This window comes from Erythrolamprus reginae, chromosome 11, assembly GCF_031021105.1.
Source record: "Erythrolamprus reginae isolate rEryReg1 chromosome 11, rEryReg1.hap1, whole genome shotgun sequence".
Lineage (NCBI taxonomy): Eukaryota > Metazoa > Chordata > Lepidosauria > Squamata > Dipsadidae > Erythrolamprus > Erythrolamprus reginae.
This window is the reverse complement of record NC_091960.1, coordinates 23,898,698-23,915,535: the sequence shown is the minus strand read 5'-3', so window position 1 is coordinate 23,915,535 and position 16,838 is coordinate 23,898,698. Positions and strand designations below refer to the sequence as shown.

The 16,838-nt window shown below is 42.7% G+C and overlaps 1 protein-coding gene across 2 annotated transcripts in view; it reads right to left on the bottom strand.

The window, feature by feature from the left end:
- DLGAP3 (DLG associated protein 3) overlaps positions 1-16,838 on the bottom strand; it is a 58,526-nt gene that overhangs the window by 7,134 nt on the left and 34,554 nt on the right. For both annotated transcript variants that reach the window (XM_070764747.1, XM_070764748.1), the window contains exons 6-8: positions 6,950-7,035; positions 3,466-3,890; positions 232-323 (exon numbers count right to left, since the gene is read on the bottom strand). In XM_070764747.1, coding sequence (XP_070620848.1) covers positions 232-323; positions 3,466-3,890; positions 6,950-7,035 — 603 coding nt within the window. The remainder of the gene's footprint in view (positions 1-231; positions 324-3,465; positions 3,891-6,949; positions 7,036-16,838) is intronic.

Genomic DNA, 16,838 nt, shown 5'->3' with positions numbered 1-16,838 from the left:
TAATTTACTTTCCATAACCAACCAATTTAGAAGACATTTGTGGCAAGCTAATATTGCATTGTTGCCAAGGAAGTCCCTGGACAGGACTGTGAAATCACCAGAAACTAAGTTCTTGGAGAAAGCTGGACCTTTTTTTAAAATTAAAAAACCATTCTAAATGTGGAAGGCATGTTAAGAAAGCCTATTTATGGATCATATCAATGTATATCATATATCAAATGTTCCCCTCACCATATTTTGCTGGCAGAGTCGGTAAAACTGCTGGACTTTCTGGCTCATCAGTAGCTGGGCACTGCCAACCGCACTACGGATCTTCTCAAGAACTGGATAGCAACAAGATAAAGCAAGAAAATCAAATAGAAACGGTCACGATTGGGATAAAATTTAAGCCTGCTCTGTACTAGTGATTTTTTTAAAATCATTCCTCTGCGTGACAAATCAGCTTACAACAGCCTCCAACCTTGGCAACTTTATGACTTGTGGATTTCAACTCCCAGAATTCTTCAGCCAGCATCGCTGCCAAGGAATTCTGGGGGTTGAAGTTCACAAGTCATAAAGTTGCCAAGGTTGGAGAGTCTTGAATGACATTGCATATGTTTTTGCATTTAAAGAGCAATCTCTGGTTTTGGTTTTTTTTTACAGACAAGGCAACCAGCATTGAGAGAAGCTTATTAATGCTGCAGTTGAAACAAGCTTGGAAGAAGATGCAAATTCTTTGGAAAACTGGCATTTACAATAGGCAAAATGCCCCCAAATTTGGCATCAATAAGCCGATTTCCTCCAGATACAGAAATTGTTTCCCTCCCATCTAAATGTCTGAAAGGATTAAATCCTTCTCCCCTTTCCAGCTGTTATCTGGGGAACATCCAACCCCATGCATTCTATTTCCATGTTTCAGAATTGGCACGTTAATTACAAGACATCAAGAACATGTTTGAATGATCTCCAAGAATGGGGGAAAATATTTCTACCTATTATTATACTCTCTAGAACCAGCTCCCCCCAGAGATTAGAACTGCCCCCACCCTCCTTGCCTTCCGTAAACTCCTTAAAACTCACCTCTGCCGTCAGGCATGGGGGAATTGAGGCATTCCCCCCCTCCCCCGGGCCTATAAAATTTATGTATGGTATGTCTGTGTGTATGTCTGGTTTAATCATGGTTTTTAATTTTTTTTTAAATTTATTAGATTTGTTGTGAATTGTTTTATCATATGTTGTGAGCCGCCCCGAGTCTACGGAGAGGGGTGGCATACAAATCTAATAAATAAATGAATGAATGAATGAATGAATAAATAAATAAATAAATAAATAAATAATACATTTCTATATGAACCTTCCACTTATTTTTCTATTTATGTTTTCTATTTACATCTTATTTATATCTTATTATTGCCATGTTGACTTTTTTGACTTTCTGTGCAATAGTCTTGCCTATGTACAATCCTCCTGGCAATAACACTATGGTCATACTAATATTACCATCAAACAATTTCTGCCAATCCCAGGACATGGGAAGAACTCAAATGATGGATAAAATGCCATAATCTGGACTACATATCTGGCTGATTATATGACCAACCATAATGATCCATACGAAAGCTGTAACCAAATCTGCTATGTGTTTATTCCAGCATGTACTGCTTTCTACCTCAAGATCCAGCAGGATATCTTAATTTCACTTGGCGCTATTATTGGACATGGGAGAGGAAGCAACATTTGCCACTGTTGTTTACCATGACATTATCTTTCCATCCCTTGAAAGCTCTGTAAGGTTCCATAATTACCATGTATACAGTTTATACATGGTATGTTTGTGTGTATGTTTGCTTTTAATAATGGGTTTTTTAGTGTTTTTTAAATTATTAGATTTGTTCTTACATTGTCTTTGTTATTGCTGTGAGCCTCCCCGAGTCTACGGAGAGGGGCGGCATACAAATCTAATAAATAATTTAAAATTAATAATAATAATAATAATAATAATAATAATAATAATAATAATAATAATAATTTATTAGATTTGTATGCCGCCCCTCTCCGAAGACTCGGGGCAGCTCACAACAGACTCAGGGTGGCTCACAACAATTCCCAGGCAGAAAAAGTTTCACGAAAGAGTTTCCCTTCCTTGGGACTGAATCATTGCATGGAAAGCCAAAGTAATAGTGTTCTCTGGAGAGTCGGTTCTGAGTCAGAAAGGACCCTCGAACACCTGTTTAATACAGGTGGCCCTCAATTTACAATAGTAGCTGAGCCCAGAATTATAGTCATAAGTGGTGCCAATTACTAAGGGAGTCTTTCTAAGGTCAGCTGGATTTTACAACTTGTTTTGTCATGCTTGTTAAGTGAATTACCATGGTCACTAACGAAATTCATAGTTGTTAAGTGAATGCCATGGATGTTAAGCAAATCTATTGTCTGCAATGGGTGCATTTTGCTGAAATTTTGGTCAAAATTGTTATAAATGGCGGTCACATGCTTGCAGAAGGCTGCAAATATTCTTAAATGTAAACCTGTTCCCAAGCACTCAAAATATGATTATGTGACCACAAGGGCCCCTTTGTCACCAGAACTTCAAATCCAGATCAAAAATACCATTTTTGTGTATGGGTGTGTGTCAAAACTTAGAACAGTCATTAAACAACAACAACAACAACAACTAATAATAATAATAATAATAATAATAATAATAATAATAATAATAATTTATTGGATTTGTATGCCGCCCCTCTCCGCTCCGTAGACTCGGGGCGGCTAACAACAATGATAAAAACAGCATGTGACAATCCAATAATAAAACAACTAAAAACCCTTATTGTAAAACCAAACAAAAGACACAGACATACCATGCATAACTTGTAATGGCCTAGGGGGAAGGAATATGTCAACTCCCCCATGCCTGGTGGTATAAATGAGTCTTGAGTAGTTTAAGAAAGACAGGGAGGGTGAGGGCAATTCTAATCTCCGGGGGGGGGGGGGGAGTTGGTTCCAGAGGGCTGGGGCTGCCACAGAGAAGGCTCTTCCCCTGTGGCCCGCCAAACGACATTGTTTAGTCGACGGGACCCGGAGAAGGCCAACTCTGTGGGACCTTATCTAGTTGTAACTTAAGGATAATCTGCAATGAATTAAATGAGGGAATTTCAAGAGGAGTTCCTGGATATATATTTCCATTTTAAAAGTTTTTGAATGAGCAAATTCTTTATCTAACACCAAGGGTGACAATTTCTGCATAGCCCTCTCCCTCATATTTTCTGCAATCTAAAAGCAACTAGAAATGCAGCACCTATTTATGGCTTTTGATTGATTGTTCTAAATGTTGGACGCTGCTCGTCGCAATCACCATTTCGTTCTCTAGTTAGGTATTAATTTTCTTGTCCAAAGTATGTCCAGCCACAGAGCCCTACAGTTTGGCTGGCACCCAGAGAGAGTGCAGATGGAGCTACCCCACCTCCAAGCCCTGGGGAGACTCACTCTCTTCCGGCAGATCGTAATCCTCGGCCTCCAGTTCCATCTGCTGGCACCAGCCTTCCATCTTTTCCACCTCGGCCTGCAATAACTTGATGAACCACTCTCCGTCCCGGTGACAAGGCGACGCTCGGCCAGAATCCGGCAGGCTGCGGGAGCCTCGCTCCATCCAGGACTCCGGTCGCGGCACTTCCACCGTGTCGTATTGCATCTGGTAGTCTTCCCGGTAGGCCCATTGCCCTTGCGTGTGGACGGTTTTGTAGACGGAATATTGCCGCGTGGACTCGGGCTCGGAGGAGTGCCGCTGGAAGGAGCGTCCAAACTGAAGGGCCTTGTCCTCGGTGGCCACGGCCAGCCCAGCCAAGCCTTCCAGCTCTAAGTCAGCCTGCACCCCTGCTGTCACGCTGTTGGACCGCTTGAACCGAGCACGCCTGAGAGGAAGAGGAGAAAGGATTAGATTTCCCTGTGGGGTGGAATTATAGTAGGGGAGGTGGATTCTCAGAGGGGTAAGAGGCAACTCAGCCCAGATATTTTATGTCAGAGAAAGAAGACAGCCCCTCCATAATAGTTCCCCAAAGCAGTGGTGAAATCTTGCTCGTTCTGTCTGGATCACGCATGCTGCATGGCGAAGTGTGGTTTGGTGAACCAGTAGCAGCAGCAGCATGGCCAGTAGTGGGTTCCTATCGATACGGATGAGGATGCCATTCCAATAGTAAAAATGGAGCTGCGTGCGCAGCTTTGAGTATCTGGTGTGCGTGTGTCCACACATCCCAGTGAGATTTTGCTTGTGCGCATGCGGAGGAAACAAAATCTCACAAGGGGACGTGTGACCGAGAGGGATTTTGGCAATTTTTTGCTTCCTGAGAAATTCACCCAAATCTCTCTCATCCCCTCGCAACATGGTGCATGCACAGAAGCAAAGAAATTGCTGAAATCTCACGTGCATGGGCACCCCCTCATGAGATGATAGTAATAGTAACAGTAATAGTAATAGTAATAGTAATAGTAGTAGTAGTAGTAGTAATAATAATAGTAGTAGTAATAGTAGTAGTAGTAGTAGTAGTAGTAATAATAATAATAATAATAATAATAATAATAATAATAATAATTTATTAGACTTGTATGCTGCCCCTCTCCGCAGACTCGGGGCGATACTTTCCTCTCTCCTGCAAATGCACAGTAGCAAAATCTTGCTTGGATGTGTGCGCACGCAACAGAGATATGGAGCTGTGTGCGCAGTATACTGGTAGCAGCAGGAGCAGCAACCCCTGCCTGAACACAGATAAACTTTCAGGTGGCCTTAAGACTTGATAAAAGAATGCAAATGACCAACTGTCTGCAAGGAGTATAAATCCTTCCATTCTCCAACATTCAGTCAGAGCGGAAGAAGCTTCTTGGATGAGAAGTGAAACATCTTCAAACAAACAAAACTACCAAAAAACCCCAAAGTCCAGTTGCCTCTTGAAAAAGCACCTTTGGTACGACCATGACCTGGATGATTGAGAATCTCCATAGACATTGAGGCAGGTTATAAAGTTCTTCATTCTCAACCAATGAGAGCCATAAAAACCTGTGGGTGATTCATTGACATTACTAGAGAGAGAGGGAGTAAGGCTGGAATGCTCAGCCTCTCTTTGTGAATGGTGCTCAAAATATATTAGAGATGGGCATGCGAAATGGGAAGCCTGGCATGGATTTTAAAAAATTATTATTCTTTTCTTGGAACACCTCCGTTTTCTCCTGGAAGGTGCTAATTTGTGCAACCGAGTGATGGTTTGTTAGTTCTAGATGTTCAAGGACTGACAAAGGAAATGGTTCATGGTTTCCAGAGGTCCTTCATGTTTGAATCTAAATGATATGAGCAATCAGGGGAAGAGCCTTCTCTGTGGCGGCACCGGCCCTCTGGAACCAACTCCCCCTGGAGATTAGAACTGCCCCTACTCTTCCTGCCTTCCGTAAACTCCTTAAAACCCACCTTTGCCATCAGGCATGGGGGAACTGAAACATCTCCCCCTGGGCATGTTAATTTATATATGGTATGCTTGTGTGTATGTCTGTTAGTATATGGGGTCTTTCTTAAATCTTTAAATATTTTAAATTGTCAGATTATTTATGATTTGTTTCCACGTGTTGTGAGCCGTCCCGAGTCTTCGGAGAGGGGCGGCATACAAATCTAAGTAATAAATAAATAAATAAATAAATAAATTTCTGCCATTGTATGAACTACTTCGGGGCCCAAGAATTAAATGGGGAACTTTGGGGGGGGGGAAGTGTCTTTTGCATCGAGTGTGATAGCTTACCTCTCTTTCTGCAACAAAGCTACTGGGTCCCAGAGGCTGGAACAAGAGTCAGAAAAACCCTCAACTAGCAGAAACAAATCCCATGCCTTCTTGTTTGAGCATCCCTTGCGTTTCCTGGCCTGTTTCTATGGCAACTGGTGTTGGATGGATGCTAAAGGACCAGAGAAAGACTGATGAATGCAGCAGAGGCCGTGCTGGCCAATTGCTCACGGGAAGAAGTAAAGGGATCGCTTGCTAGGGTCTGTGTGGTGAATGGCAGGGATATCAATCCGGACAGTCCGAAAATATTATAAATCCGAGTTTCTGGCTTGAGCCTTTATTCTTCTTTCACAGTCAAGATTGCTTCCTTCCACGACTCCAACTGATGAGTCCCTGCTCAGTCCCACGCCACACAGATGGTCCTCGACTTACAAAGAGGATTAGGGGACTGGAGGCTAAAACATACGAAGAATGGTTGCGGGAACTGGGCATGTCCAGTCTTATGAAAACAAGGACTGGGGGAGACATGATAGCAGTGTTCCAATATCTCAGGGGTTGCTACAAAGAAGAGGGAGTCAAACTATTCTCCAAAGCACTTGAGGGTAGGACAAAAAGCAATGGGTGCAAACTAAACAAGGAGAGAAGCAACTTAGGAGAAAATTCCTGACAGTTAGAACAATTGATCAGTGGAACAGCTTGCTTCCAGAAGTTGTGAATGCTCCAACACTGGAAGTTTTAAGGAAAATGTTGGATAATGTGGGTGTAGGGTTTCCTGCCTAAGCAGGAAGTTGGACTAGAAGACCTCTTAGCTCCCTTCCTTCTATTCTATTCTATTCTATTCTATTCCATTCCATTCCATTCCATTCCATTCCAGTCCATTCCAGTCCATCCCATCCCATCCCATCCCACCCCATCCCATCCCATTCCATTCCTGGCTGGGGAATTCTGGGAGTTGAAATCCGGACACCTTCAAGTTGCCAAGGATGAGAAACACTACTATAGCTTTCCTTGCTTGAATTTCTCTGCAAATTTTGCCTTGCAAATACTGATCAGAGGGAAGACGATACAGCTGACAAGTTTCTTGCATTAATGCAGGAGTCTGTTGGCATGATGTGTGCTTGTGTATGGGTGTGTGTGTGTGAGTCTGCCTGTGTGTGTACGTGTGTGTGTGAAGAGACTCAGGCGTGAGATACCTGCTTAACCAGCCATACCGTTTATCTTCTTCCACTTGAACACCGATGGAGTGGAACTCTCGACAGCTTCGGCTTTCGGTGTCAGAATCGGATATGGTTTCCACCTTCAGGGGAAGGGAGAGAAGACAGCGAGAAGGGAAGAAAGAAAGAAGTTGATTAATGGATCCGGAAGAAAAACCTAATTAGCAGAACCGAGGAGAGGTGGGTAGCTGCTTAATACAAAAGTAAGTTTATTAATAGAACCCAAAAGAAAAAGAGAGGAAAAAGAATTGAGACTTAATAACAAACATAATCCTGACAGTCTTCATAATTCATAATTAGGACGAGAATTTCTGTTGCTAAGCAAGGGAGTGTTTTAAGAAAGTCATGCCTGATTTTTAAGATCTTCTGTGCCACTGTTGTTAAGCATGGTTGTTGAGTGAGTCACATGGCCATTAAGTGATTTTGACTTCCTCCCTTGACTTTGCTTGTTGGAAGCCAGCTGGGAAGGTCGCAAGTGGTGATCCAGGACACCACAATCATGGTAAATATGGCATTGACAAGGGCCCAGATTTTGCTCATGTGATTATGGGATACTGTGATGGTTATAAATGCCTAACAAATGTCTCACTTAACAACAGCAATTTTGGGCTCAATTGCAGTCATAAGTCGAGGACTAAAATAGAATAAAATAGAATTAGAATAGAATAGAATTAGAATAGAATAAGGAATAGAGAATAGAACAGAGTAGAATTAGAATAGAATTAGAATAGAATTCCTAAATGGCCAAGTGTGATTAGACTCACAAGGAATTGGTCTTTGGTGCAGATGCTCTCAGTGTACATGGGAAAAAAAGATAAATTCGTCAAGAGTCATAAAGTACAACACTTAATGATAGTCATAGGATAAAAATAAGCAAATCATATTAGGAAATAGTCAATATAAATTGTAAGGATACAAACAATGTTACAGCCATGCAGACAGAAGTGGATGAGACGGATGATAGGAACGGTGAGAAGATTAATAGTAGTGCAGACTTAGTGAACAGTTTGACAGTGTTAGCAGAGTGAGGGCGTTTGGGAAAAAAACTGTTCTTGTGCTTAATTGTTCTGGTGTGCAGAACAACCAGGCTACCTCTATTTATTCAACCATTAGCCAGTTCACTAGCTCGTTTTCCCTATGAGACTCCACCATCAAACAAGAGAAAATGATCACTGCACAAATGCAACTGTTGCATGGTGTGTGAGCATGGCTAATCGTTAGGTTTTTCACAACATGGACCACCCAGTGCCTGACCTCTATTTTAGCCTGATGTGCAAACACACTTGTTAGTGTGCGATTTATGTGCGCATGAAGATGTTTGTGTGTTTTTATTTATTACAGAGCTTCCTTCAAAGCAACAGGAAGCAACATGCTGAATTCTAACCCCATGAGGCTGCCAGATCTGCAGAAGATGTTTGGTCCATTTTGGCAGATCAACCCGCCCGTGGTTACCGAAGGCTACCTGGGGTCATTGGGTCATAGGTTCACTTCTGTTGCAAAAAACAGACGCCTGGGGAAGAAGCTGTCAGCTCGCCATGCCAGGAAAAGCTTTAATTTCTCAAACCTGCTAGGCTGCTCTTAATGGCACCGCACTGGTTTCAAAGCAAAACAAAGCATCAAGTTGGAAATTCCAGAACTGTGATGGCAAACATATGTGGAGCCATATCTGCTGAAGCACGAGCTGTTTATTTATTTATTTATTAGATTTGTATGCTGCCCCTCGCTGTAGATTCGGAGCGGCTCACAACAAGAAACAATACAAATCCAATACTTAAAAACACTTTAAACCCCTTAATATAAAAGACAATCATGCATCTCATACATCATCATCATCATCATCATCATCATCATCATCATCATCATCATTATTATTATTATTATTATTATTATTATTAATTAGATTTGTATGCCGCCCCTCTCCACAGACTCGGGGCGGCTCACAGCAGTAATAAAACAATATACAGTAACAAATCTAATATTAAAAGTCTAGAATAACAAATCTAATATTAAAAGTCTAAAAACCCATTATTTAAAAAGCATACACACAAACATACTATACATAAAACTAGATAGGCAAGGGGAGATATCTCAATTCCCCCATGCCTGACGACAGAGGTGGGTTTTAATGAGTTTACGAAAGGCAAGGAGGGTGGGGGCAATTCTAATCTCCGGGGGGAGCTGGTTCCAGAGGGTTGGGGCCACCACAGAGAAGGCTCTTCCCCTGGGTCCCGCCAGCCAGCATTGTTTAGTCAACGGGACCCGGAGAAGGCCGACTCTGTGGGACCTAACCGGTCGCTGGGATTTGTGCGGCAGAAGGCGGTCCCGGATATATTCTGGTCCGATGCCATGAAGGGCTTTATAGGTCATAACCAACACTTTGAATTGTGACCGGAAACTGATCAGCAACCAATGCAGACTGCAGAGTGCTGTTGTAACATGGGCATACCTAGGGAAGCCCATGATTGCTCTCGCAGCTGCATTCTGCATGGTTTGAAGTTTCCCTCAGCTTCAATGCAAATGTGCATGCTGGCCAGCTGATTTTCAGCTTGTTCAGAGGCTCTGGAAGGGCGTTTTTGGCTCCCAGAAGGCCTCCGGGAGGTTGGGAAAACTGTTTTTGCCCTCCCCAAGCTCTGGGAAAGCCTCTGGTGTTTGGGGAAGGTGAAAAACGGGTCTACTGGACCTACCAGAATTCGGGAAATAGGGGAGTCATGTGCGCATGAGGAGCAGTGCAGAGGGGTCACTACCACATGTGTAGGGGTGCATGGTGCATGGGGGCATTGAATTATGGGTATGGGCACATGCACAATAGTGTCCATGTGCGCACTTTTGACACCCCAGGATGAAATTTATTTATTTATTTATTTATTCATTCATTCATTCATTCATTCATTCATTCATTCATTCATTCATTCATTTATTGGATTAGTATGCCGCCCCTCTCCGTGGACTTGGGGCGGCTAACAACAGTGACAGAAACAGAATATAAAAATCCAATATTAAAACAGCTAAAAACTCTTGTTATAAAACCAATCATACATACAAACATACCATGCATAAATTGTAGAAGCCTAGGGGGAAAGATTATCTTAGTTCCCCAATGCCTGATGGCAGAGGTGGGTTTTGAGGAGCTTACGAAAGGCAAGGAGGGTGGGGGCTATTCTAATCTCTGGGGGGAGTTGGTTCCAGAGGGCCGGGGCCACCACAGAGAAGGCTCTTCCCCTGGGCCCCGCCAACCAACATTGTTTAGTTGATGGGACACAGAGAAGGCCCACTCTGTGGGACCTAACTGGTCGCTGGGATTCGTGCGGCAGAAGGCGGTCCCTGAGATAATCTGGCCCGGTGCCATGAAGGGCACTATGGTTCACCATCACTGTTCTAGAGGCTTGCAATTGTCTTGACTATATTTCGAGACAGGTTCTGGAGAGAACTGGCACCGAAATAGTAAATAGGTTTTTTCAAACCTTCTAAATGGCCTGTAAAGTATTGGCGTCTTGCGGAACACAACACTGGACGGCCGAGTCTTTGAAAGACTGGCACTGCAGCTTAATTGATTCATTGGTGTCAGCTTGGAGAGGTTTGTTAACTGCTGTCCCCACCGCTTTTGACGTTTTGACCTTGTCAAAAGCAACTGCACACCATGCAGTTGGATCAGACACTTCCTTTCCGCTTGTTTTCCCCCTCGGCTGAACCGCTTGGATACCCTTGTCTAAACTTCATTGAACCTCTCCTGGCAACACCTGGACGGATGCTAAGTGACAAAGCCTGCTAATGAAGGAGGCAGCAGGGCAGGTGGCAGAAACGCATATTTAGAAGAGGAATAAAAATGAGAAATGGTCCAAAGCGGGACAGCTCTGAAAGGAGGAGGGGGTGATGGTCAAAAAAGTGAGGACAATGGTTGCAGCTGCACAATAACAGGCTGGCCTCCCTTTTATGCAAAGCTATAAACAGACATAGGCTAGAGCTACATGATGGAGATAGTTATGCCGGGTTTCCCTGGAAATAAGACCTTGTCTTATATTGTTTTTGAACCCTGAAATAAGCGCTTGACTTTCTTGCCATGCACTCAAAAGTCCGATTGGGTTTATTATCAGGGGATGTCTTATTTGGGGGGGGAACAGGGTAGATAGGTGATAGATGATATAGATAGATGGGAGATTGGTGTTGTTGATGATGGATAGATAGATAGATAGATAGATAGATAGATAGGATAGATAGATAGATAGATAGATAGATAGATAGATAGGATAGATAGGATAGATAGATAGATAGGATAGATAGGATAGATAGATAGATAGATGATACATAGATAGATAGCAATAGCATTTAGATAAAATAACACTTCACAGTGCTTTACAGCCCTCTTTAAGCAGTTTACAGAGTGTAAGCATATTGCCTCCAACAATCTGTGTCCTCATTTTACTGGCCTTGGAAGGATGGAAGACTGAGTCAACCTTGTGCCTACTGAGATTCGATCTACCAAACTGCTGGCAGCCGGTGATCAGCAGACGTAGCTTGCAGTACTGCACACTAACCACTGCACCATGGAGATAGACAGACAGACAGACAGACAGACAGATGTAGATGATAGATAGATAGATAGATAGATAGATAGATAGATAGATAGATAGATCATAGATCATAGATCATAGATCATAACTGTTCTGTCTGGGTGCCCCCAGACTTCAAAACTGGAAAAAACAGCCAGACACGCTGGTAAAAGCAAAGGCACTTTATAGTTTGAAAAATAAACACAGAGAAAAACCTGTTCTTTCCAACAGGCAGGCTATGAGGCTTCACAGCAGAGTCCTGACGGCCAGACAATACAGCAGACTTCTTGCTGGCACACACACCACTGTAGAGAATAAGACCCACGCCTTTCCCCCCAAGGTTTCAGCCTTCAAGGCCACAAGCCAAAGATCATAGCCAGGTCCCAGGACTCCCAAAGATAATACTCCACAAGCCAGGAAGGGTGGGTCTGCCTTTTCAGCCTTTCTGAGGAGAACCACACCCAAACCCAGCTGTTGCCTATTTAGGGCTGGAAATACCTGGCTAATTGTCCCCTTCGTTGTGCTGCTCTTCTCTGCCTGAGATCGATGATGGCTTGTGCATTTTCATCTAAGGACTCCAGGCTGCTTGCTGGGGAGAGCTCCACCCCGGAGGACTCAGGCTGTTCTCCCTCTCCCTCAGCCTGATATTCCTCCTCCCCGTCTGCCTGGGCCTCCTCCTCCTCTTCCTGTTCCTCATCCTCCCCCTCTGAGCATGGAGCCGGCAGAGGTTCAGCTGTTCCCTGAGGAGCCTCAGATGGAATCACAACAATAACTAGCTAGCTAGATGATGGATAGATAGATAGATAGATAGATAGATTGATAGATAGATAATAGACAGATAGAATATAGATGACAGATAGATAGATGATAATAGATAGATAAATAGATGAATGGAAGATGTGTATGCTGCTTTTATAAATTCACCTTTGGGTGCACACATGCTGGCCCACCACTTCGGTAGCCTGGTTCCAAATGGGCCGTGGCCTGGGGGGTTGGGGCAGGAGTAGGTTCTGGCTTACCTCACTTCTGCTTTGCTTCCTGATGCAACACACAGACGTGCATTTGCAATGTTAAACATGCACAGAAGCAAAACCCAAGAGGGCGCCACTGAGAGAGTCGGGTTGGGTGTGTGTGTGTGACTAGCAGGCCATTACTGTCAGTTGGCAAGTTGGTGGTGGTGGGGAATTCCCGCTACCAGTCCAAACTGTCAGGAAGCCACCTCTGGTTTGGGGACTGCTGTGTTAGATAATAGCTAGCTAGATGGTATTATTATTATTATTATTATTATTATTAATTAGATTTGTATGCCGCCCCTCTCCGTAGACAGACAGACGATGGATGATAGATAAATAGATGACAGTGATAGATACATGATAGATGATGGATTGAGATAGACGGAAGATAGAGAGACAAAATAGAAAGGAGGCAAAACTTTCACAGCACAGTCTTAATTTTTAAAAATTGGCTGTGGATGCCCTGCAGTCAAACGAAAGGCCCGTTAATGAGGTGCTTTGAAGGGTGCTTCAGTTGATCACTTCCAACTTTTTCTGTTACTAAGGAGAAGTGAGAAAAATGTGATTGTCTTGGTTAGAAGGCAACTTTGCTGCTCCTCTGAAAGCATTGGGGGGAGAGGATGTTTCTGATGCTGAGATTTTATAGTCCTCCAAAACCGGGGGTGGGGGGAGAAATGGAAAGCTGGCATTGAATTTATATTTGTGCCTTCGAGTGGGTATTGACTCTTGGGGAGTGCCTGGACAAATCCCAGCATGCTAGCACACCTCCACACCCCTTTTGGCACACAGACCAAAAAAGGTTTTGCCATCACTGTTCTAGTCCAACCCACTGCTCAAGCCAAGCTATCATTTCATACAAATGGTTGTCCTGTCTCTTCTTAAAAACTTCCAGTGGTGAAGCACCTACAACTGCTAAAGGCAAACCATTCCACTGGTTGATTGGTCTCACGCTCAGGAAATTCCTCCTTGGTTTTAAGTAGCTTCTCTCTTGGTTTGTTTCAGTTATTTTTATGCGCAAACAAATTGCAGTGTAAGATGATCAGATTTTTATATTGGTAAAGCGGGACAACATTGACGGAGGGGGTGGGGTCTTGATTCTTGAGCCATCCAGACCGAATAAAGCTTTTCCTTCCTCTTGGAGCTGGGAGAAGTTTATTCCCCCTCCCAGTGCCCAGAAAATGAAGCGGTTTATTCACTCTGAGCCACCCAGAGCGAATAAAGCGTTTCCTTCCTCTTGGTGCTGGGAGAAGCTTCCTTCTCCCAGTGCCCAGAAAATGAAGCGGTTTATTCACTCTGAGCCACCCAGAGCGAATAAAGCGTTTCCTTCCTCTTGGTGCTGGGAGAAGCTTCCTTCTCCCAGTGCCCAGAAAATGAAGCGGTTTATTCACTCTGAGTAGTGTTGGGCGAACCGAACCTGCAAAGTTCGGGTTTATACCCAACTTTGCATGGTTCAGCATACCGAACCCGAACCTGAATTTTTGCAAAAGTTTGGCAAAATTTCGGGTTCAGGTTTGGGTTCAGGAGAGAGCCAGGAAGTGCCGCCGCCCAGCTGTCACCTTCTGAAACAGCCGGGGAGCTGTCGGCCAGTCGGGAGGCGAAAAAGGAGGTGGGGAATCCCACGAGGAGATTCCAGGGGCAGAGCTTTGACGTCATTGAGACGTCCTTCCTGGCCGGCTGAAACGGGGACTCCAACTTCGTTGGGTTCGCCCAACACTAACTCTGAGCCATCCAGAGCGAATAAAGCGTTTCCTTCCTCTTGGTGCTGGGGGAAGCTTCCTCCTCCCAGTGCCCAGAAAATGAAGTGGTTTATTCACTCTGAGCCATCCAGAGCGAATAAAGTGCTTCCTTTTTCTCGGTGGTGGGAGAGGTTTCCTAGTGCATTCTTTCTAAAAATTGGGATTTTAAAAAAATGCTGCGGCACGCAAGATTGTTAAAAATTGGGACTGTCCCCCCCAAAAGTGGGACGTCTGATCACCTTAGCTTAGTGGGACAACCTAGTTCACCCAATCTGCTAAGTCATTGTCTTCCATCCCATAAGAATGACAAACAGAAACCACCTAACCAGTGTTCCCTCTATTTTTTTGGGGGGGTGGGCAGAAAAGTATAGTGTCTGAGGGGCAGTCCCTTTGGGACTGGGCGGCACAGAAATAATAAATAAATAAACAAATAAACAAACAAACAAACAAACAAACAAATAAAAAACCCACCCTGTTTTGCCTTAGAGAATTTCAAAATAAAATACTGTACTGTGTGTCTATGTGAGCTCATAATAGGGCAACTCTATCAATATCAAAATGCCACTTAAATAGTTGAGCTAGTTTCAAACTAGATTTTGATTTTCTTTCTCTCTTCCTTACTCCCATTCTTTTTCTTTCTCGTTTCCTTCCTCTCTTTTTTCTATCTGTTTCTCTCTCTTCCTCTCTTCCTCTCTCTCTCCTTCCCTCTCACTCTTTCCCTCTCGGCTTCTGGGCAGGTTTGGAAAACTCTGAGTTGATGATGATTTTTAAGTGAGCGATTGCTCACTGCTCAGCTTAGAGGGAACTATGCACCTAACCCTAGTTTTCCTTTTAAGTGAGTTCAATCTTTGTTGCGAGCGGCATCTACCTTTCCTGAAAATGTAAAGGGATTTGAAAGGGAGAGTCAATGCATGCTTTTGTCATTTTTCTTTGGCACCAGAATAAATTAGTTGAGGATTAAGGAGAAGAAGGGGAGAGGATTATAATTTGATTAAGTATATATTTAGTCAGAAAAATACCAACCAAAAAAAAAAATTAAATAAATCCCCAAGGGAGTTTTAAAAGTCTAAAGATTGCTTAGGATGCTCAAACAGTTTCCTGGTTTTCATTTCTGACTTTTAATGTTTGTTTGTTAGTTTCAGGGTCAAGAAAAAGAAAGGTGCTTGGGCCAAAAATTTTGGACTACGCAATAGAATTAGCAAGTGACAGAAATTGTGGGATAGAAATATTAAATTGACGTTGGCCACTGCATATGAGGAAAACTTATATAAAATGTTTTATAGGTGGCATTTTGCATTGGCAAGACTGGCAAAACTGTTTAAAGATAAATCGGATACATGTTGGAAGTGTAATCAAACATCTGGTTCATATTACCACATGCGGTGGACATGCAAGAAAATATTGGACAAAAATACACACATGGCTGGAGAGAATAATAAAACTACACATTGACCTGAAACCAGAGATATTTTTGTTGGGCATTCTACCGGAAAAATATGATAAAAAGACTGCATATTTGATTCTGCATATATTAACGGCAACTATAATTGTATTTGAGCAACTGGACAAATGATTTGTTCTTGTTTGAGGAGAATGTACAGTAATTTAAAAATATTAGATTGTGTAGGAATGGATAGATTAACACTTGACATTAAGGATAAAGAAGAAACTGGTTTTTTTTGGATATGGGACACATTTTATCAATGGTTAGATAACAGAAACGGAAGTTAAAAAGGGGGAGGTTTAATGGGAGGAAATGGTATAGTGCATTTTCTGAGCTATATTGCATACATTGATTGACTGATGGATTCATCACATTTACAAAACTGCACAACTCTCTCACAGAGTGATTCTAAATGGAGAGTTTTGAGTAGGATGGTGTGAAAACCAGTTGCTCAGTTATAGAAGTGGCCAAAATTGTGGAAACCTTTTGGGAAAAGTATATTTTCTAAAACTAGCTAATAACACCATTTTGGGAGGAAGTAGTACCGTAAAATTATATATCAACGGAAAGATAATTTCATCAAGAATGTAACACAATAACTTTATAAAGGATTTGCTATTAAAATACCAGTTACAGCATAAAGAAGTGAAACTTTGAAACCCCCCCCCGAGATATACAAAAATTATCACCATAGAAAAAATGAGATATACAAAAGTTATCATCTTGTCAGTTAATACTTAGTTGGGTAATCTTTAGCATGAATTACATCCTTAAAATGTCTTCCCCTGGAGTGAACCAAGTCTTTTAGTTATGCAGCTGTTATAATGTGAAACCAAGATTGAATGATTGCTTCTATTAACTGGGTATTATTGCTGGGTGGCTTCTCACTAACAATTTTTTTTAGTCGGCTCCATTGATTTTCAATTGGGTTAAGGCACAGGTCATATTTGGCAACTTTAAGACTTGGCTGGAGAATTCTGGGAATTGAAGTCCACAAGTCTTAAAGTTGCCAAGTTTGAGGATCCCTGGGTCAAGATCTGGGCTATTCCCAGGCCATTCCAGCAGTGGAATATGATTATCTTTAAACTCCCTCCCCCCAAAAAATTGGTCATCAAACCCCAAGATACACTTTTCTCAAAAGGTTTC